The 26,157-nt window shown below is 37.3% G+C and overlaps 1 protein-coding gene across 1 annotated transcript in view; it reads right to left on the reverse strand.

Annotated features, from left to right (window-relative positions):
• The window catches only part of LOC308311690 (uncharacterized protein), a gene marked incomplete at both ends in the record, with an annotated part of 106,443 nt that overhangs the window by 15,726 nt on the left and 64,560 nt on the right, over positions 1-26,157 (reverse strand). Inside the window, one exon of the mRNA XM_080758479.1 lies at positions 23,402-23,466. Coding sequence (XP_080614605.1) covers positions 23,402-23,466 — 65 coding nt within the window. The remainder of the gene's footprint in view (positions 1-23,401; positions 23,467-26,157) is intronic.

Raw genomic sequence — 26,157 nt, forward strand, 5'->3', positions numbered from 1 at the left:
GCATACAAATTTCAAAAACACAACAAAACACCCCAGAAATAATACAAGATATACATTAAAACAAAACATTAGGACAACATAAAGCATACAAAATTCAAAAACACAACACAACACACCAGAAATAATACAATACATATATTAACAAACACATTAGGACAACATGAAGCATACAAAATTCAAAAAGCACAACACAACACACCAAAAATAATACAAGACATACTTTAAAAAAAACATTAGTACAACATGAAGCATACAAAATTCAAAAACACAACACAACACATCAAAAATAATACAAGACATACATTAGACCAACACATTAGGACAACATGAAGCATACAAAATTCAAAAACACAACACACCAAAAATAATGCAAGATATACATTAGACCAACACATTAGTACAACATGAAGCATACAAAATTCAAAAACACAACACAACACATCAAAAATAATACAAGATATACATTAAAACAAAACATTAAGACAACATGAGGCATTCAAAATTCAAAAACACAACACAACACACCAAAAAGAATACAAGATATACATTAAAACAAAACATTAGTACAACATGAGGCATAAAAAATTCAAAAACACAACACAACACACCAGAAATAATACAATACATACATTAGACCAACACATTAGGACAACATGAAGCATACAAAATTCAAAAACACAACACACCACATCAAAATAATACAAGATATACATTAAAACAAAACATTAAGAAAACATGAGGCATACAAAATTCAAAAACACAACACAACACACCAAAAAGAATAGAAGATATACATTAAAACAACACATTAGTACAACATGAGGCATACAAAATTCAAAAACACAACACAACACAACACACCAGAAATAATACAATACATACATTAAAACAACACATTAGTACAACATGAGGCATACACAATTCAAAAACACAGCACAACACACCAAAAATAATGCAAGATATACATTAAAACAACACATTAGTACAACATGAGGCATACAAAATTCAAAAAACACAACACAACACACCAAAAATAATACAAGATATACATTAAAACAACACATTAGGACCACATGAATCATACAAAATAAAAAAAAACACAACACAACACACCAAAAATAATACAAGACATACATTAAAACAAAAACATTAGGACCACATGAATCATACAAAATTCAAAAACACAGCACAACACTCCAAAAATAATGCAAGATATACATTAAAACAACACATTAGTACAACATGAGGCATACAAAATTCAAAAAACACAACAAAACACACCAAAAATAATACAAGATATACATTAAAACAAAAACATTAGGACCACATGAATCATACAATATTCAAAAACACAGCACAACACACCAAAAATAATACAATACATACATTAAACCAAAACATTAGCACAACATGAAGCATACAAAAATTCAAAAACACAGCACAACACACCAGAAATAAATACAATACATACATTAAACCAACACATTAGGACCACATGAATCATACAAAATTCAAAGACACAACACAACACACCAAAAATAATACAAGACATACTTTAAAAAAAACATTAGTACAACATGAAGCATACAAAATTCAAAAACACAACACAACACATCAAAAATAATACAAGACATACATTAGACCAACACATTAGGACAACATGAAGCATACAAAATTCAAAAACACAACACACCAAAAATAATGCAAGATATACATTAGACCAACACATTAGTACAACATGAAGCATACAAAATTCAAAAACACAACACAACACATCAAAAATAATACAAGATATACATTAAAACAAAACATTAAGACAACATGAGGCATTCAAAATTCAAAAACACAACACAACACACCAAAAAGAATACAAGATATACATTAAAACAAAACATTAGTACAACATGAGGCATAAAAAATTCAAAAACACAACACAACACACCAGAAATAATACAATACATACATTAGACCAACACATTAGGACAACATGAAGCATACAAAATTCAAAAACACAACACACCACATCAAAATAATACAAGATATACATTAAAACAAAACATTAAGAAAACATGAGGCATACAAAATTCAAAAACACAACACAACACACCAAAAAGAATAGAAGATATACATTAAAACAACACATTAGTACAACATGAGGCATACAAAATTCAAAAACACAACACAACACAACACACCAGAAATAATACAATACATACATTAAAACAACACATTAGTACAACATGAGGCATACACAATTCAAAAACACAGCACAACACACCAAAAATAATGCAAGATATACATTAAAACAACACATTAGTACAACATGAGGCATACAAAATTCAAAAAACACAACACAACACACCAAAAATAATACAAGATATACATTAAAACAACACATTAGGACCACATGAATCATACAAAATTCAAAAACACAACACACCACATCAAAATAATACAAGATATACATTAAAACAAAACATTAAGAAAACATGAGGCATACAAAATTCAAAAACACAACACAACACACCAAAAAGAATAGAAGATATACATTAAAACAACACATTAGTACAACATGAGGCATACAAAATTCAAAAACACAACACAACACAACACACCAGAAATAATACAATACATACATTAAAACAACACATTAGTACAACATGAGGCATACACAATTCAAAAACACAGCACAACACACCAAAAATAATGCAAGATATACATTAAAACAACACATTAGTACAACATGAGGCATACAAAATTCAAAAAACACAACACAACACACCAAAAATAATACAAGATATACATTAAAACAACACATTAGGACCACATGAATCATACAAAATAAAAAAAACACAACACAACACACCAAAAATAATACAAGACATACATTAAAACAAAAACATTAGGACCACATGAATCATACAAAATTCAAAAACACAGCACAACACTCCAAAAATAATGCAAGATATACATTAAAACAACACATTAGTACAACATGAGGCATACAAAATTCAAAAAACACAACAAAACACACCAAAAATAATACAAGATATACATTAAAACAAAAACATTAGGACCACATGAATCATACAATATTCAAAAACACAGCACAACACACCAAAAATAATACAATACATACATTAAACCAAAACATTAGCACAACATGAAGCATACAAAAATTCAAAAACACAGCACAACACACCAGAAATAAATACAATACATACATTAAACCAACACATTAGGACCACATGAATCATACAAAATTCAAAGACACAACACAACACACCAAAAATAATACAAGATATACATTAAAACAAAACATTAGGACAACATAAAGCATACAAAATTCAAAAACACAACACAACACCCCAGAAATAATACAAGATATACATTAAAACAAAACATTAGGACAACATAAAGCATACAAAATTCAAAAACACAACACAACACACCAGAAAAAAATACAATACATATATTAAACAAACACATTAGGACAACATGAAGCATACAAAATTCAAAAAACACAACACAACACACCAAAAATAATACAAGACATACATTAAAACAAAACATTAGTACAACATGAAGCATACAAAATTCAAAAACACAACACAACACATCAAAAATAATACAAGATATACATTAACACAAAACATTAAGACAACATGAGGCATACAAAATTCAAAAACACAACACAACACACCACAAATAATACAAGATATACATTAAAACAACACATTAGTACAACATGAGGCATACAAAATTCAAAAACACAACACAACACACCAGAAATAATACAATACATACATTAAAACTAGGGCCGGGACAAATTGCGATTAATTGCGATTAATTAACTACAGAAAAATTAATGCATTAAAAAAATTAACGCATTTTAATCGCACTATTTTTTTCACCGCGGAACGTTGTCACTGGACAGTTTTCAGACGGACCTGCGCACCAAGTGTCCGTGTCCTCTTCAGACAATAACACCACCAGACACTGAGAAGCCGCTGAGATCACTTTGCTTGTCCCCGTGGATTGGAAATAGGATTTAAAAGGCTATCCGATGGTAGCGTGGATTACAGCACAGTTGTGTGCAATTATTCAATTAAGAATTATTACCCCTATTACTACAAAAACAATGTTTTATTGCATAAACTTATGTATTCACTATTCATTGATTCACTAGTATACCAAAATCCATTTGAAAAAATGGCTCTCACAGTTCTTGGGTGAAATAATGATATGCGATTAATCTAGATGAATTAACTACAAAGCCTCTGATTAATTAGATTAATTTTTTTAATCGAGTCCCAGCTCTAATTAAAACAACACATTAGTACAACATGAGGCATACAAAATTCAAAAACACAGCACAACAGACCAAAAATAATATAATACATACATTAAACCAACACATTAGGACAAACATGAAGCATACAAAATTCAAAAACACAACACAACACACCAGAAATAATACAATACATACATTAAAACAAAAACATTAGGACCACATGAATCATACAAAATTCAAAAACACAGCACAACACTCCAAAAATAATGCAAGATATACATTAAAACAACACATTAGTACAACATGAGGCATACAAAATTCAAAAAACACAACAAAACACACCAAAAATAATACAAGATATACATTAAAACAAAAACATTAGGACCACATGAATCATACAAAATTCAAAAACACAGCACAACACACCAAAAATAATACAATACATACATTAAACCAAAACATTAGCACAACATGAAGCATACAAAAATTCAAAAACACAGCACAACACACCAGAAATAAATACAATACATACATTAAACCAACACATTAGGACAACATGAAGCATACAAAATTCAAAAAACACAACACAACACACCAAAAATAATACAAGACATACATTAAAACAAAACATTAGTACAACATGAAGCATACAAAATTCAAAAACACAACACAACACATCAAAAATAATACAAGATATACATTAACACAAAACATTAAGACAACATGAGGCATACAAAATTCAAAAACACAACACAACACACCACAAATAATACAAGATATACATTAAAACAACACATTAGTACAACATGAGGCATACAAAATTCAAAAACACAACACAACACACCAGAAATAATACAATACATACATTAAAACTAGGGCCGGGACAAATTGCGATTAATTGCGATTAATTAACTACAGAAAAATTAATGCATTAAAAAAATTAACGCATTTTAATCGCACTATTTTTTTCACCGCGGAACGTTGTCACTGGACAGTTTTCAGACGGACCTGCGCACCAAGTGTCCGTGTCCTCTTCAGACAATAACACCACCAGACACTGAGAAGCCGCTGAGATCACTTTGCTTGTCCCCGTGGATTGGAAATAGGATTTAAAAGGCTATCCGATGGTAGCGTGGATTACAGCACAGTTGTGTGCAATTATTCAATTAAGAATTATTACCCCTATTACTACAAAAACAATGTTTTATTGCATAAACTTATGTATTCACTATTCATTGATTCACTAGTATACCAAAATCCATTTGAAAAAATGGCTCTCACAGTTCTTGGGTGAAATAATGATATGCGATTAATCTAGATGAATTAACTACAAAGCTTCTGATTAATTAGATAAATTTTTTAATCGAGTCCCAGCTCTAATTAAAACAACACATTAGTACAACATGAGGCATACAAAATTCAAAAACACAGCACAACAGACCAAAAATAATATAATACATACATTAAACCAACACATTAGGACAAACATGAAGCATACAAAATTCAAAAACACAACACAACACACCAGAAATAATACAATACATACATTAGACCAACACATTAGGACAACATGAAGCATACAAAATTCAAAAACACAACACACCACATAAAAAATAATACAAGATATACATTAACACAAAACATTAAGACAACATGAGGCATACAAAATTCAAAAACACAACACAACACACCAGAAATAATACAATACATACATTAAAACAACACATTAGTACAACATGAGGCATACAAAATTCAAAATCACAGCACAACACACCAAAAATAATACAATACATACATTAAAACAAAACATTAGGACCACATGAATCATACAAAATTCAAAGACACAACACAACACACCAAAAATAATACAAGATATACATTAAAACAAAACATTAGGACAACATAAAGCATACAAAATTCAAAAACACAACACAACACCCCAGAAATAATACAAGATATACATTAAAACAAAACATTAGGACAACATAAAGCATACAAAATTCAAAAACACAACACAACACACCAGAAAAAAATACAATACATATATTAAACAAACACATTAGGACAACATGAAGCATACAAAATTCAAAAAACACAACACAACACACCAAAAATAATACAAGACATACATTAAAACAAAACATTAGTACAACATGAAGCATACAAAATTCAAAAACACAACACAACACATCAAAAATAATACAAGATATACATTAACACAAAACATTAAGACAACATGAGGCATACAAAATTCAAAAACACAACACAACACACCACAAATAATACAAGATATACATTAAAACAACACATTAGTACAACATGAGGCATACAAAATTCAAAAACACAACACAACACACCAGAAATAATACAATACATACATTAAAACTAGGGCCGGGACAAATTGCGATTAATTGCGATTAATTAACTACAGAAAAATTAATGCATTAAAAAAATTAACGCATTTTAATCGCACTATTTTTTTCACCGCGGAACGTTGTCACTGGACAGTTTTCAGACGGACCTGCGCACCAAGTGTCCGTGTCCTCTTCAGACAATAACACCACCAGACACTGAGAAGCCGCTGAGATCACTTTGCTTGTCCCCGTGGATTGGAAATAGGATTTAAAAGGCTATCCGATGGTAGCGTGGATTACAGCACAGTTGTGTGCAATTATTCAATTAAGAATTATTACCCCTATTACTACAAAAACAATGTTTTATTGCATAAACTTATGTATTCACTATTCATTGATTCACTAGTATACCAAAATCCATTTGAAAAAATGGCTCTCACAGTTCTTGGGTGAAATAATGATATGCGATTAATCTAGATGAATTAACTACAAAGCCTCTGATTAATTAGATTAATTTTTTTAATCGAGTCCCAGCTCTAATTAAAACAACACATTAGTACAACATGAGGCATACAAAATTCAAAAACACAGCACAACAGACCAAAAATAATATAATACATACATTAAACCAACACATTAGGACAAACATGAAGCATACAAAATTCAAAAACACAACACAACACACCAGAAATAATACAATACATACATTAAAACAAAAACATTAGGACCACATGAATCATACAAAATTCAAAAACACAGCACAACACTCCAAAAATAATGCAAGATATACATTAAAACAACACATTAGTACAACATGAGGCATACAAAATTCAAAAAACACAACAAAACACACCAAAAATAATACAAGATATACATTAAAACAAAAACATTAGGACCACATGAATCATACAAAATTCAAAAACACAGCACAACACACCAAAAATAATACAATACATACATTAAACCAAAACATTAGCACAACATGAAGCATACAAAAATTCAAAAACACAGCACAACACACCAGAAATAAATACAATACATACATTAAACCAACACATTAGGACAACATGAAGCATACAAAATTCAAAAAACACAACACAACACACCAAAAATAATACAAGACATACATTAAAACAAAACATTAGTACAACATGAAGCATACAAAATTCAAAAACACAACACAACACATCAAAAATAATACAAGATATACATTAACACAAAACATTAAGACAACATGAGGCATACAAAATTCAAAAACACAACACAACACACCACAAATAATACAAGATATACATTAAAACAACACATTAGTACAACATGAGGCATACAAAATTCAAAAACACAACACAACACACCAGAAATAATACAATACATACATTAAAACTAGGGCCGGGACAAATTGCGATTAATTGCGATTAATTAACTACAGAAAAATTAATGCATTAAAAAAATTAACGCATTTTAATCGCACTATTTTTTTCACCGCGGAACGTTGTCACTGGACAGTTTTCAGACGGACCTGCGCACCAAGTGTCCGTGTCCTCTTCAGACAATAACACCACCAGACACTGAGAAGCCGCTGAGATCACTTTGCTTGTCCCCGTGGATTGGAAATAGGATTTAAAAGGCTATCCGATGGTAGCGTGGATTACAGCACAGTTGTGTGCAATTATTCAATTAAGAATTATTACCCCTATTACTACAAAAACAATGTTTTATTGCATAAACTTATGTATTCACTATTCATTGATTCACTAGTATACCAAAATCCATTTGAAAAAATGGCTCTCACAGTTCTTGGGTGAAATAATGATATGCGATTAATCTAGATGAATTAACTACAAAGCTTCTGATTAATTAGATAAATTTTTTAATCGAGTCCCAGCTCTAATTAAAACAACACATTAGTACAACATGAGGCATACAAAATTCAAAAACACAGCACAACAGACCAAAAATAATATAATACATACATTAAACCAACACATTAGGACAAACATGAAGCATACAAAATTCAAAAACACAACACAACACACCAGAAATAATACAATACATACATTAGACCAACACATTAGGACAACATGAAGCATACAAAATTCAAAAACACAACACACCACATAAAAAATAATACAAGATATACATTAACACAAAACATTAAGACAACATGAGGCATACAAAATTCAAAAACACAACACAACACACCAGAAATAATACAATACATACATTAAAACAACACATTAGTACAACATGAGGCATACAAAATTCAAAATCACAGCACAACACACCAAAAATAATACAATACATACATTAAAACAAAACATTAGGACCACATGAATCATACAAAATTCAAAGACACAACACAACACACCAAAAATAATACAAGATATACATTAAAACAAAACATTAGGACAACATAAAGCATACAAATTTCAAAAACACAACAAAACACCCCAGAAATAATACAAGATATACATTAAAACAAAACATTAGGACAACATAAAGCATACAAAATTCAAAAACACAACACAACACACCAGAAATAATACAAGACATACTTTAAAAAAAACATTAGTACAACATGAAGCATACAAAATTCAAAAACACAACACAACAAACCAAAAAGAATAGAAGATATACATTAAAACAACACATTAGTACAACATGAGGCATACAAAATTCAAAAACACAACACAACACAACACACCAGAAATAATACAATACATACATTAAAACAACACATTAGTACAACTTGAGGCATACACAATTCAAAAACACAGCACAACACACCAAAAATAATACAATACATACATTAAACCAACACATTAGGACAAACATGAAGCATACAAAATTAAAAAACACAACACAACACACCAGAAATAATACAATACATACATTAAAACAACACATTAGTACAACATGAGGCATACAACATTCAAAAACACAGCACAACACACCAGAAATAATACAATACATACATTAAAACAACACATTAGTACAACATGAGGCATACAAAATTCAAAAACACAGCAACAACACACCAAAAATAAATACAATACATACATTAAAACAACACATTAGGACAAACATGAAGCATACAAAATTCAAAAACACAACACAACCCACCGGAAATAATACAATACATATATTAAACCAAACACATTAGGACAACCTGAAGCATACAAAATTCAAAAACACAACACAACACACCAGAAATAATGCAATACATATATTAAACCAAACACATTACGACCACATGAAGCATACAAAATTAAAAAACACAACACAACACACCAGAAATAATACAATACATATATTAAACCAAACACATTAGGACAACCTGAAGCATACAAAATTCAAAAACACAACACAACACACCAGAAATAATACAAGACATACATTAAAACAAAACATTACGACCACATGAAGCATACAAAATTCAAAAACACAACACAACACACCAGAAATAATACAATACATATATTAAACCAAACACATTAGGACAACCTGAAGCATACAAAATTCAAAAACACAACACAACAAACCAGAAATAATGCAATACATATATTAAACCAAACACATTACGACCACATGAAGCATACAAAATTCAAAAACACAACACAACACACCAGAAATAATACAATACATATATTAAACCAAACACATTAGGACAACCTGAAGCATACAAAATTCAAAAACACAACACAACACACCAGAAAAAATACAAGACATACATTAAAACAAAACATTACGACCACATGAAGCATACAAAATTCAAAAACACAACACAACACACCAAAAAATATATAAGACATACATTAAAACAAAACATTAGGACCACATGAATCATACAAAATTAAAAAACACAACACACCAAAAATAATATACACCATACGTTAAACAATACTTTAAACATGTATCCTACTAGCTTGTATTAACTTGTAAATCACAAAATATTGAAAAGTATAGAGTTAAAGATCTATAAGGGGTCTATTTGGTTACCAACTCTCCATGATTTATCTGGTGGGAGTCACCTGAACCCATTCAAGGACCACTGGTGGTCCCCGGACCATTGATTGAAAACATTGCACTAGGTGACTGAAATCACATCAGGGCATAGTTGGTATTGCAGTGTAATTATATATATATATATATATATATATATATATATATATATATATAAATTGACCACTAGGTGGGATATCCTTGACTTACACAAGAAATAAACAAAGTCAGGCTAGAGTACACCCACAAATATAGTTATCCAAAACCTGTTGAAAAGCCAAAGTACAATGATTTCACACAGTTACATAAAATGCATGGATTACCTCTTGTAAGTTAAGTAAGTACATACAAGAAAAAACCTACGCTTACCTTTTCCAGACACAAAACAAAAACACAGATCTCTTACCTAACAACAACTTAAACAACAAAAACAAAACCCCAATTATTAACAAAATAACCCTAAAATAAAGGATACCCACACCTACATTACCGAAACTAATCCATGTTAACAGTGAAACTTCCTAAATACTGGGGTGGCTACCTAAAAATACTTAAAACACCATACTAATGTGGCTAGGAGACTGGCATTGGGGAGTACATCTGAACACTGTACATCTTTACACTCATACCAGGAAGAGAGGAGCCAAAAATAAGTTCAAGCTTTCTTCTCTATGAATTCACACGTACATCATTATCTCCTAAGTCTGGTAAGTTTCATTAGTCGTGTTTCAACAAAGTCAGAGGTATTCATTCTGATACCACAAACATTGTCTAATGTAGTCTACACTCCATAAGATTTACTCTTTTATAACCATGAATATAACCATAGACAACAGACATGATGGTCATATAAATCATATTCATGAACAATACATATGTTTTGTAAGCAGTACAATTGAGTAATCACATTTACACAAAAACTTTTAAAACTTATTTATTTATTTTTAATTTGTTGTAAGGTTTATTTTTTTGTATTTATTTTTGTAATGTTATTATTATTATTTTTGCATGAATACATTTTAAATGTTTGCATAATTTTATTCATACTTTTATTTTTCCCTACCTGTACTCAATAGTGTACACCTATTACACAACCCATTACACCAACGTATATATGCACCTGAAAATTGTAATGCTGGGTAAACCATAACAAAACCCGTGTGTTTCCCTGTCAGCTGTCAGCGGCTGTCAGCTGTCACCTGTCACCTGTCACATGTCACCTGTCACTTTCAATGATAAGGGACCCCCCCCCCCCCACCCCTGGCCCACACACACCCACTGTCAATGTATGTAAGGAATTTAAGGAATGTATGGAATTTAATTACTAATTTGCATAATTTATGCATATAAGTCACTTCAAAGATAAGGATCCCCCACCCCCGGTGTTAATCTAATTTGCAAGTTACAACTTGCACCTGGCGCTCCAAAAAGAGTGGAGCCCCCAACCCCCGCCCCTCGCGTCATCTACATTTCTATTGCTCTATTCACACCTCACCAAACTTCAAACGACTTCAAGACAGTGGCCCCCATGGCCATAAACAAGATTCTTGGGGGTTAGATACCATCCCCCACCTCACCCCCAGTGAGTCATCTGCATTTATATTGTTCTTTTTTCACACCTGGAGACTGTAGGCTTTTTGGGAATGTCACATGGAGACGCATGGAGGGGAGAGATGAGATCAGCTTTTTAAAACACACACACACACACACACACACACACACACACACACATCATGCATTTATAAAAACTATTATTAGTTTTTTTTAATTATTTCATTATAACTATCATATGCTAATTATATCTATGGAATTTAAGGAATGTATGGGATTTATGATTATGCTAATTATATATATGGAATTCAAGGAATGTAAAGAATTGTAATTACTACTTTGCATAATTTATGCATTAATTGCTCACTAGAGCCACTAGTGGTCAGAATGGGTATTAGGTAGCCTAACTATTATACTACTTGTACTGTATGGTTTCTCAAAGTGGGGTCAGCGGACCACCAGGGGTCCTTGAGGTGGTTCCAGGGGGTCCCCATGTTGAATGGCTGGTAGTTGGAAAAATAATAGATCCTTCCTTACTTACCTATCTCTCATAGTTATGTGGGTCTGTATAACCTGTATATATATAGGAGGGGCTAGCGCCCCTCAACAATACATAAAAATCACACCCGCGTGAAGTGAGGGTCGCTAATATATTAAAGGTAGAGTAAGTGATTTCACTCAAAAACCCTTAGGTTTCGTTTTTGGCTGTGGGACCTAAGCCTTCGTCCAATCAGGATAGAGAGTCAGGGGTTAACTGGGGACAGGGAGGAACTCCTTATATGGTCAGCACACTCTATAGTAGAGAGGATTATCACAACAAAACAAAAAAAAAGTGATATTTGAATTAAGTGAAATCACTTACTCTACCTTTAAAAGTCTAACTCATGTTGATTATGGTGATGTAATGGTGACGTAAAACAAACGGTGCAAACACAAACATGAAACGCCATTAACAATAAAGAGACAATATGACGTAAATGACACATTATGAGTGGCTAGCGGACCCTCTAAAATAAATTAAAAATAAACCTCCATGGGGTTATTTGAAGACGGTGACATCACCTACCCCAGAGGAGAGCCCGGGGTTTCCAGGAATGCCAGGAGGACCGGGCGGGCCCGGAATACTGACGACTAGAACAGGGAAACAAAGAGTCGGCCATTACTATTTTATAAATACAGTCATTTCAAGAACTCCTTTAACTTGCTTGATAACCACTTAACCACCACAGAGCTCAATGTATAGAAGAGAACACACACACACACACACACACACAGTCTCTCACACACACACACACACACACACACACACACACACTCACACTCACACTCACACACACAGTCACACACAACACAACACACTCTTTTACGTACGGTGGTTGGGCCTGTAAGCCCCGGGCAGTGAAGGGGACCCTGGAGGACCGGGAGCTCCTGGAGAGCCAGGGGCGCCTGGACGTCCGTCATAACCGATCCCAGGGGCCCCGGGTGGTCCCTGGGGTCCAAATGTTTGCATAATTTTATTCATACTTTTATTTTTCCCTACCTGTACTCAATAGTGTACACCTATTACACAACCCATTACACCAACGTATATATGCACCTGAAAATTGTAATGCTGGGTAAACCATAACAAAACCCGTGTGTTTCCCTGTCAGCTGTCAGCGGCTGTCAGCTGTCACCTGTCACCTGTCACATGTCACCTGTCACTTTCAATGATAAGGGACCCCCCCCCCCCCACCCCTGGCCCACACACACCCACTGTCAATGTATGTAAGGAATTTAAGGAATGTATGGAATTTAATTACTAATTTGCATAATTTATGCATATAAGTCACTTCAAAGATAAGGATCCCCCACCCCCGGTGTTAATCTAATTTGCAAGTTACAACTTGCACCTGGCGCTCCAAAAAGAGTGGAGCCCCCAACCCCCGCCCCTCGCGTCATCTACATTTCTATTGCTCTATTCACACCTCACCAAACTTCAAACGACTTCAAGACAGTGGCCCCCATGGCCATAAACAAGATTCTTGGGGGTTAGATACCATCCCCCACCTCACCCCCAGTGAGTCATCTGCATTTATATTGTTCTTTTTTCACACCTGGAGACTGTAGGCTTTTTGGGAATGTCACATGGAGACGCATGGAGGGGAGAGATGAGATCAGCTTTTTAAAACACACACACACACACACACACACACACACACACACACACATCATGCATTTATAAAAACTATTATTAGTTTTTTTTAATTATTTCATTATAACTATCATATGCTAATTATATCTATGGAATTTAAGGAATGTATGGGATTTATGATTATGCTAATTATATATATGGAATTCAAGGAATGTAAAGAATTGTAATTACTACTTTGCATAATTTATGCATTAATTGCTCACTAGAGCCACTAGTGGTCAGAATGGGTATTAGGTAGCCTAACTATTATACTACTTGTACTGTATGGTTTCTCAAAGTGGGGTCAGCGGACCACCAGGGGTCCTTGAGGTGGTTCCAGTGGGTCCCCATGTTGAATGGCTGGTAGTTGGAAAAATAATAGATCCTTCCTTACTTACCTATCTCTCATAGTTATGTGGGTCTGTATAACCTGTATATATATAGGAGGGGCTAGCGCCCCTCAACAATACATAAAAATCACACCCGCGTGAAGTGAGGGTCGCTAATATATTAAAGGTAGAGTAAGTGATTTCACTCAAAAACCCTTAGGTTTCGTTTTTGGCTGTGGGACCTAAGCCTTCGTCCAATCAGGATAGAGAGTCAGGGGTTAACTGGGGACAGGGAGGAACTCCTTATATGGTCAGCACACTCTATAGTAGAGAGGATTATCACAACAAAACAAAAAAAAAGTGATATTTGAATTAAGTGAAATCACTTACTCTACCTTTAAAAGTCTAACTCATGTTGATTATGGTGATGTAATGGTGACGTAAAACAAACGGTGCAAACACAAACATGAAACGCCATTAACAATAAAGAGACAATATGACGTAAATGACACATTATGAGTGGCTAGCGGACCCTCTAAAATAAATTAAAAATAAACCTCCATGGGGTTATTTGAAGACGGTGACATCACCTACCCCAGAGGAGAGCCCGGGGTTTCCAGGAATGCCAGGAGGACCGGGCGGGCCCGGAATACTGACGACTAGAACAGGGAAACAAAGAGTCGGCCATTACTATTTTATAAATACAGTCATTTCAAGAACTCCTTTAACTTGCTTGATAACCACTTAACCACCACAGAGCTCAATGTATAGAAGAGAACACACACACACACACACACACACAGTCTCTCACACACACACACACACACACACACACACACTCACACTCACACTCACACACACAGTCACACACAACACAACACACTCTTTTACGTACGGTGGTTGGGCCTGTAAGCCCCGGGCAGTGAAGGGGACCCTGGAGGACCGGGAGCTCCTGGAGAGCCAGGGGCGCCTGGACGTCCGTCATAACCGATCCCAGGGGCCCCGGGTGGTCCCTGGGGTCCAAATGTTTGCATAATTTTATTCATACTTTTATTTTTCCCTACCTGTACTCAATAGTGTACACCTATTACACAACCCATTACACCAACGTATATATGCACCTGAAAATTGTAATGCTGGGTAAACCATAACAAAACCCGTGTGTTTCCCTGTCAGCTGTCAGCGGCTGTCAGCTGTCACCTGTCACCTGTCACATGTCACCTGTCACTTTCAATGATAAGGGACCCCCCCACCCCCACCCCTGGCCCACACACACCCACTGTCAATGTATGTAAGGAATTTAAGGAATGTATGGAATTTAATTACTAATTTGCATAATTTATGCATATAAGTCACTTCAAAGATAAGGATCCCCCACCCCCGGTGTTAATCTAATTTGCAAGTTACAACTTGCACCTGGCGCTCCAAAAAGAGTGGAGCACCCAACCCCCGCCCCTCGCGTCATCTACATTTCTATTGCTCTATTCACACCTCACCAAACTTCAAACGACTTCAAGACAGTGGCCCCCATGGCCATAAACAAGATTCTTGGGGGTTAGATACCATCCCCCACCTCACCCCCAGTGAGTCATCTGCATTTATATTGTTCTTTTTTCACACCTGGAGACTGTAGGCTTTTTGGGAATGTCACATGGAGACGCATGGAGGGGAGAGATGAGATCAGCTTTTTAAAACACACACACACACACACACACACACACACACACACACACATCATGCATTTATAAAAACTATTATTAGTTTTTTTTAATTATTTCATTATAACTATCATATGCTAATTATATCTATGGAATTTAAGGAATGTATGGGATTTATGATTATGCTAATTATATATATGGAATTCAAGGAATGTAAAGAATTGTAATTACTACTTTGCATAATTTATGCATTAATTGCTCACTAGAGCCACTAGTGGTCAGAATGGGTATTAGGTAGCCTAACTATTATACTACTTGTACTGTATGGTTTCTCAAAGTGGGGTCAGCGGACCACCAGGGGTCCTTGAGGTGGTTCCAGGGGGTCCCCATGTTGAATGGCTGGTAGTTGGAAAAATAATAGATCCTTCCTTACTTACCTATCTCTCATAGTTATGTGGGTCTGTATAACCTGTATATATATAGGAGGGGCTAGCGCCCCTCAACAATACATAAAAATCACACCCGCGTGAAGTGAGGGTCGCTAATATATTAAAGGTAGAGTAAGTGATTTCACTCAAAAACCCTTAGGTTTCGTTTTTGGCTGTGGGACCTAAGCCTTCGTCCAATCAGGATAGAGAGTCAGGGGTTAACTGGGGACAGGGAGGAACTCCTTATATGGTCAGCACACTCTATAGTAGAGAGGATTATCACAACAAAACAAAAAAAAAGTGATATTTGAATTAAGTGAAATCACTTACTCTACCTTTAAAAGTCTAACTCATGTTGATTATGGTGATGTAATGGTGACGTAAAACAAACGGTGCAAACACAAACATGAAACGCCATTAACAATAAAGAGACAATATGACGTAAATGACACATTATGAGTGGCTAGCGGACCCTCTAAAATAAATTAAAAATAAACCTCCATGGGGTTATTTGAGGTGACATCACCTACCCCAGAGGAGAGCCCGGGGTTTCCAGGAATGCCAGGAGGACCGGGCGGGCCCGGAATACTGACGACTAGAACAGGGAAACAAAGAGTCGGCCATTACTATTTTATAAATACAGTCATTTCAAGAACTCCTTTAACTTGCTTGATAACCACTTAACCACCACAGAGCTCAATGTATAGAAGAGAACACACACACACACACACACACACAGTCTCTCACACACACACACACACACACACACACACACACACTCACACTCACACTCACACACACAGTCACACACAACACAACACACTCTTTTACGTACGGTGGTTGGGCCTGTAAGCCCCGGGCAGTGAAGGGGACCCTGGAGGACCGGGAGCTCCTGGAGAGCCAGGGGCGCCTGGACGTCCGTCATAACCGATCCCAGGGGCCCCGGGTGGTCCCTGGGGTCCAAATGTTTGCATAATTTTATTCATACTTTTATTTTTCCCTACCTGTACTCAATAGTGTACACCTATTACACAACCCATTACACCAACGTATATATGCACCTGAAAATTGTAATGCTGGGTAAACCATAACAAAACCCGTGTGTTTCCCTGTCAGCTGTCAGCGGCTGTCAGCTGTCACCTGTCACCTGTCACATGTCACCTGTCACTTTCAATGATAAGGGACCCCCCCCCCCCCACCCCTGGCCCACACACACCCACTGTCAATGTATGTAAGGAATTTAAGGAATGTATGGAATTTAATTACTAATTTGCATAATTTATGCATATAAGTCACTTCAAAGATAAGGATCCCCCACCCCCGGTGTTAATCTAATTTGCAAGTTACAACTTGCACCTGGCGCTCCAAAAAGAGTGGAGCCCCCAACCCCCGCCCCTCGCGTCATCTACATTTCTATTGCTCTATTCACACCTCACCAAACTTCAAACGACTTCAAGACAGTGGCCCCCATGGCCATAAACAAGATTCTTGGGGGTTAGATACCATCCCCCACCTCACCCCCAGTGAGTCATCTGCATTTATATTGTTCTTTTTTCACACCTGGAGACTGTAGGCTTTTTGGGAATGTCACATGGAGACGCATGGAGGGGAGAGATGAGATCAGCTTTTTAAAACACACACACACACACACACACACACACACACACACACATCATGCATTTATAAAAACTATTATTAGTTTTTTTTAATTATTTCATTATAACTATCATATGCTAATTATATCTATGGAATTTAAGGAATGTATGGGATTTATGATTATGCTAATTATATATATGGAATTCAAGGAATGTAAAGAATTGTAATTACTACTTTGCATAATTTATGCATTAATTGCTCACTAGAGCCACTAGTGGTCAGAATGGGTATTAGGTAGCCTAACTATTATACTACTTGTACTGTATGGTTTCTCAAAGTGGGGTCAGCGGACCACCAGGGGTCCTTGAGGTGGTTCCAGGGGGTCCCCATGTTGAATGGCTGGTAGTTGGAAAAATAATAGATCCTTCCTTACTTACCTATCTCTCATAGTTATGTGGGTCTGTATAACCTGTATATATATAGGAGGGGCTAGCGCCCCTCAACAATACATAAAAATCACACCCGCGTGAAGTGAGGGTCGCTAATATATTAAAGGTAGAGTAAGTGATTTCACTCAAAAACCCTTAGGTTTCGTTTTTGGCTGTGGGACCTAAGCCTTCGTCCAATCAGGATAGAGAGTCAGGGGTTAACTGGGGACAGGGAGGAACTCCTTATATGGTCAGCACACTCTATAGTAGAGAGGATTATCACAACAAAACAAAAAAAAAGTGATATTTGAATTAAGTGAAATCACTTACTCTACCTTTAAAAGTCTAACTCATGTTGATTATGGTGATGTAATGGTGACGTAAAACAAACGGTGCAAACACAAACATGAAACGCCATTAACAATAAAGAGACAATATGACGTAAATGACACATTATGAGTGGCTAGCGGACCCTCTAAAATAAATTAAAAATAAACCTCCATGGGGTTATTTGAAGACGGTGACATCACCTACCCCAGAGGAGAGCCCGGGGTTTCCAGGAATGCCAGGAGGACCGGGCGGGCCCGGAATACTGACGACTAGAACAGGGAAACAAAGAGTCGGCCATTACTATTTTATAAATACAGTCATTTCAAGAACTCCTTTAACTTGCTTGATAACCACTTAACCACCACAGAGCTCAATGTATAGAAGAGAACACACACACACACACACACACACAGTCTCTCACACACACACACACACACACACACACACACTCACACTCACACTCACACACACAGTCACACACAACACAACACACTCTTTTACGTACGGTGGTTGGGCCTGTAAGCCCCGGGCAGTGAAGGGGACCCTGGAGGACCGGGAGCTCCTGGAGAGCCAGGGGCGCCTGGACGTCCGTCATAACCGATCCCAGGGGCCCCGGGTGGTCCCTGGGGTCCAAATGTTTGCATAATTTTATTCATACTTTTATTTTTCCCTACCTGTACTCAATAGTGTACACCTATTACACAACCCATTACACCAACGTATATATGCACCTGAAAATTGTAATGCTGGGTAAACCATAACAAAACCCGTGTGTTTCCCTGTCAGCTGTCAGCGGCTGTCAGCTGTCACCTGTCACCTGTCACATGTCACCTGTCACTTTCAATGATAAGGGACCCCCCCCCCCCCCACCCCTGGCCCACACACACCCACTGTCAATGTATGTAAGGAATTTAAGGAATGTATGGAATTTAATTACTAATTTGCATAATTTATGCATATAAGTCACTTCAAAGATAAGGATCCCCCACCCCCGGTGTTAATCTAATTTGCAAGTTACAACTTGCACCTGGCGCTCCAAAAAGAGTGGAGCCCCCAACCCCCGCCCCTCGCGTCATCTACATTTCTATTGCTCTATTCACACCTCACCAAACTTCAAACGACTTCAAGACAGTGGCCCCCATGGCCATAAACAAGATTCTTGGGGGTTAGATACCATCCCCCACCTCACCCCCAGTGAGTCATCTGCATTTATATTGTTCTTTTTTCACACCTGGAGACTGTAGGCTTTTTGGGAATGTCACATGGAGACGCATGGAGGGGAGAGATGAGATCAGCTTTTTAAAACACACACACACACACACACACACACACACACACACACATCATGCATTTATAAAAACTATTATTAGTTTTTTTTAATTATTTCATTATAACTATCATATGCTAATTATATCTATGGAATTTAAGGAATGTATGGGATTTATGATTATGCTAATTATATATATGGAATTCAAGGAATGTAAAGAATTGTAATTACTACTTTGCATAATTTATGCATTAATTGCTCACTAGAGCCACTAGTGGTCAGAATGGGTATTAGGTAGCCTAACTATTATACTACTTGTACTGTATGGTTTCTCAAAGTGGGGTCAGCGGACCACCAGGGGTCCTTGAGGTGGTTCCAGGGGGTCCCCATGTTGAATGGCTGGTAGTTGGAAAAATAATAGATCCTTCCTTACTTACCTATCTCTCATAGTTATGTGGGTCTGTATAACCTGTATATATATAGGAGGGGCTAGCGCCCCTCAACAATACATAAAAATCACACCCGCGTGAAGTGAGGGTCGCTAATATATTAAAGGTAGAGTAAGTGATTTCACTCAAAAACCCTTAGGTTTCGTTTTTGGCTGTGGGACCTAAGCCTTCGTCCAATCAGGATAGAGAGTCAGGGGTTAACTGGGGACAGGGAGGAACTCCTTATATGGTCAGCACACTCTATAGTAGAGAGGATTATCACAACAAAACAAAAAAAAAGTGATATTTGAATTAAGTGAAATCACTTACTCTACCTTTAAAAGTCTAACTCATGTTGATTATGGTGATGTAATGGTGACGTAAAACAAACGGTGCAAACACAAACATGAAACGCCATTAACAATAAAGAGACAATATGACGTAAATGACACATTATGAGTGGCTAGCGGACCCTCTAAAATAAATTAAAAATAAACCTCCATGGGGTTATTTGAAGACGGTGACATCACCTACCCCAGAGGAGAGCCCGGGGTTTCCAGGAATGCCAGGAGGACCGGGCGGGCCCGGAATACTGACGACTAGAACAGGGAAACAAAGAGTCGGCCATTACTATTTTATAAATACAGTCATTTCAAGAACTCCTTTAACTTGCTTGATAACCACTTAACCACCACAGAGCTCAATGTATAGAAGAGAACACACACACACACACACACACACAGTCTCTCACACACACACACACACACACACACACACACTCACACTCACACTCACACACACAGTCACACACAACACAACACACTCTTTTACGTACGGTGGTTGGGCCTGTAAGCCCCGGGCAGTGAAGGGGACCCTGGAGGACCGGGAGCTCCTGGAGAGCCAGGGGCGCCTGGACGTCCGTCATAACCGATCCCAGGGGCCCCGGGTGGTCCCTGGGGTCCAAATGTTTGCATAATTTTATTCATACTTTTATTTTTCCCTACCTGTACTCAATAGTGTACACCTATTACACAACCCATTACACCAACGTATATATGCACCTGAAAATTGTAATGCTGGGTAAACCATAACAAAACCCGTGTGTTTCCCTGTCAGCTGTCAGCGGCTGTCAGCTGTCACCTGTCACCTGTCACATGTCACCTGTCACTTTCAATGATAAGGGACCCCCCCCCCCCCCACCCCTGGCCCACACACACCCACTGTCAATGTATGTAAGGAATTTAAGGAATGTATGGAATTTAATTACTAATTTGCATAATTTATGCATATAAGTCACTTCAAAGATAAGGATCCCCCACCCCCGGTGTTAATCTAATTTGCAAGTTACAACTTGCACCTGGCGCTCCAAAAAGAGTGGAGCCCCCAACCCCCGCCCCTCGCGTCATCTACATTTCTATTGCTCTATTCACACCTCACCAAACTTCAAACGACTTCAAGACAGTGGCCCCCATGGCCATAAACAAGATTCTTGGGGGTTAGATACCATCCCCCACCTCACCCCCAGTGAGTCATCTGCATTTATATTGTTCTTTTTTCACACCTGGAGACTGTAGGCTTTTTGGGAATGTCACATGGAGACGCATGGAGGGGAGAGATGAGATCAGCTTTTTAAAACACACACACACACACACACACACACACACACACACACACACATCATGCATTTATAAAAACTATTATTAGTTTTTTTTAATTATTTCATTATAACTATCATATGCTAATTATATCTATGGAATTTAAGGAATGTATGGGATTTATGATTATGCTAATTATATATATGGAATTCAAGGAATGTAAAGAATTGTAATTACTACTTTGCATAATTTATGCATTAATTGCTCACTAGAGCCACTAGTGGTCAGAATGGGTATTAGGTAGCCTAACTATTATACTACTTGTACTGTATGGTTTCTCAAAGTGGGGTCAGCGGACCACCAGGGGTCCTTGAGGTGGTTCCAGGGGGTCCCCATGTTGAATGGCTGGTAGTTGGAAAAATAATAGATCCTTCCTTACTTACCTATCTCTCATAGTTATGTGGGTCTGTATAACCTGTATATATATAGGAGGGGCTAGCGCCCCTCAACAATACATAAAAATCACACCCGCGTGAAGTGAGGGTCGCTAATATATTAAAGGTAGAGTAAGTGATTTCACTCAAAAACCCTTAGGTTTCGTTTTTGGCTGTGGGACCTAAGCCTTCGTCCAATCAGGATAGAGAGTCAGGGGTTAACTGGGGACAGGGAGGAACTCCTTATATGGTCAGCACACTCTATAGTAGAGAGGATTATCACAACAAAACAAAAAAAAAGTGATATTTGAATTAAGTGAAATCACTTACTCTACCTTTAAAAGTCTAACTCATGTTGATTATGGTGATGTAATGGTGACGTAAAACAAACGGTGCAAACACAAACATGAAACGCCATTAACAATAAAGAGACAATATGACGTAAATGACACATTATGAGTGGCTAGCGGACCCTCTAAAATAAATTAAAAATAAACCTCCATGGGGTTATTTGAAGACGGTGACATCACCTACCCCAGAGGAGAGCCCGGGGTTTCCAGGAATGCCAGGAGGACCGGGCGGGCCCGGAATACTGACGACTAGAACAGGGAAACAAAGAGTCGGCCATTACTATTTTATAAATACAGTCATTTCAAGAACTCCTTTAACTTGCTTGATAACCACTTAACCACCACAGAGCTCAATGTATAGAAGAGAACACACACACACACACACACACACAGTCTCTCACACACACACACACACACACACACACACACACTCACACTCACACTCACACACACAGTCACACACAACACAACACACTCTTTTACGTACGGTGGTTGGGCCTGTAAGCCCCGGGCAGTGAAGGGGACCCTGGAGGACCGGGAGCTCCTGGAGAGCCAGGGGCGCCTGGACGTCCGTCATAACCGATCCCAGGGGCCCCGGGTGGTCCCTGGGGTCCAAATGTTTGCATAATTTTATTCATACTTTTATTTTTCCCTACCTGTACTCAATAGTGTACACCTATTACACAACCCATTACACCAACGTATATATGCACCTGAAAATTGTAATGCTGGGTAAACCATAACAAAACCCGTGTGTTTCCCTGTCAGCTGTCAGCGGCTGTCAGCTGTCACCTGTCACCTGTCACATGTCACCTGTCACTTTCAATGATAAGGGACCCCCCCCCCCCCCCACCCCTGGCCCACACACACCCACTGTCAATGTATGTAAGGAATTTAAGGAATGTATGGAATTTAATTACTAATTTGCATAATTTATGCATATAAGTCACTTCAAAGATAAGGATCCCCCACCCCCGGTGTTAATCTAATTTGCAAGTTACAACTTGCACCTGGCGCTCCAAAAAGAGTGGAGCCCCCAACCCCCGCCCCTCGCGTCATCTACATTTCCCAGAAAAATGAATATGGGCAGTGGGGTCGCATGAGATATAATGCTTACCCAAGGCGTTATGAGTTTCTTTCAAGAGAGCATGTCCAGAAGAATGAATATGGGCATGTTTACATTCAAGAGAGCATGTACAGAAGAAGGACGTTCTGGCCAGGGACACAGATCTGATAGCTGACCACATGTCAAAACGACCAGTACCTCACCCCAGGAGAAGATTCAAAGGCGGCGAGGCCAGGGCGGACTGCAGGAAGGGGGACTTTTGAAGTTCCACATGGCCCACTGATATATCAGGGAAGACGGCGGTTTAGTGGTGATTGATGTCATAACCATGATGAGATCTTTGGTGTTGTTCGCCAACGTGTTTTTGTATAAATCTATTGTAAAGTTTGTATGGTCAAGTTTATATGGGTACTGGGAGAAGATATTTTATACTCCATTGGATAAGAAGAAAGGAAGCAGCTGACTTGCATGTTGTCCTCCTTATCAGGATATCAGTGAACTGTCTGGCTGACCTAGTGACCTCCCCTGGTTTGGAGATTAGCAACCCCCCCCCCCCCCTAGTTTCACCCCATGTTGGCTGTTGAAGGCAGACACTATGAGTTCATTTTATTGTGTGTTGTTTTTGTTTTCACCTCTGAAACTGATATAATGATTATTAACTGTTTTGCTTTTAATAGTTTACAAATTGAATTGAAAAAGGGATGATTGTTTTCGCCTCCCTATTAACTAAGTGGAAGTTTGATTCCAGGATGCTCATGTGATCATATGACAACATATGGTGTAAGCCTAAACAGGTTAAGTAAAAATACAAGTTTTAATATAAAGTAGGGATGATGTTATTTTAGCCTCCCTGTATTCTTAGAGACAGTATTGTGTTTTGAATTAGTTTTAATGCTAAAATGTAATGTTTGTAGGAGGTGTGTTTGTAGAGGACATGGTAAAAGGTCCTGAGATCTCTTTAGTTGATAAGTAAAGGCCCATAAATAAATAGGAGTTGGCATAAGAATGTGTGTCTGTTTTCCCCTCACTAAGCCATAGTGAGTTATTTGGCGCCAGCCATCTTCCAAAAATATCAAAGCATGGTAAAAAAAAAAGAAGCAGAAAACAAACAAAGGTAACCCCCCCCTCAGGACCATACAGTATAAAACCCCTCAGGGCAGAGGGTTCAGGGTTCCAGTCTTCAGTCCGGAGGGGAGAGGAGAGGTACCAGATCACAGAGGATGCTCTAAGCTTTTCAAAGAAAGTAGATAGCCCAGTTTTAGAAACTTAGTAGTAATTTGCCAAATATCTCCAGTTTTTATTTTACTTTATTTTTTGGATTATATCATTTTTGTGTGCAACTACAACTGTATAATAAATCTTCACATTTTTGGAAAATCAACACCCTGGTCTTGTATCCGTCTATTTTTGGTGAGTATACTGTTTTAACTAATATTGAATTATGTTTCCAGGGTATAATTATGCAGTATTGGGTGAGCGATGTGTCAGTTGCCTCAATTGCCATGCACAGTCAGGACAAATAGAAGAAATCTACTAAAGTTTGCATTTCAACCCAACTCATGTCACAGGCGAGACGCTATGACCTCTGTGTTCAACGGCCAGACTCCTCAGGCGAAGCGCTGAGGAAGCAGGGCCTTAATAACAGAACCCGCACTATCCTTTAGGCGAGACACTGGGGGTATAGGGCGGTGGTCTCTCTTCATCAGCAGTTCAATAGATACCCAGGCCATACAGGCGAGTCGCTGTAGAGTCCTGGGATCTGAATCCACTATATAAATATACCTGGAACTCAGCTTCATCGTACTATAACAGACAGAAAGAGTGACCGACCGAACTTGAACCGGCAAAAGGGGGACAGAATTGTCAAGTACACT

Source organism: Protomyctophum bolini, assembly GCF_963924005.1.
Source record: "Protomyctophum bolini genome assembly, chromosome: 24".
Classification (NCBI taxonomy): domain Eukaryota; kingdom Metazoa; phylum Chordata; class Actinopteri; order Myctophiformes; family Myctophidae; genus Protomyctophum; species Protomyctophum bolini.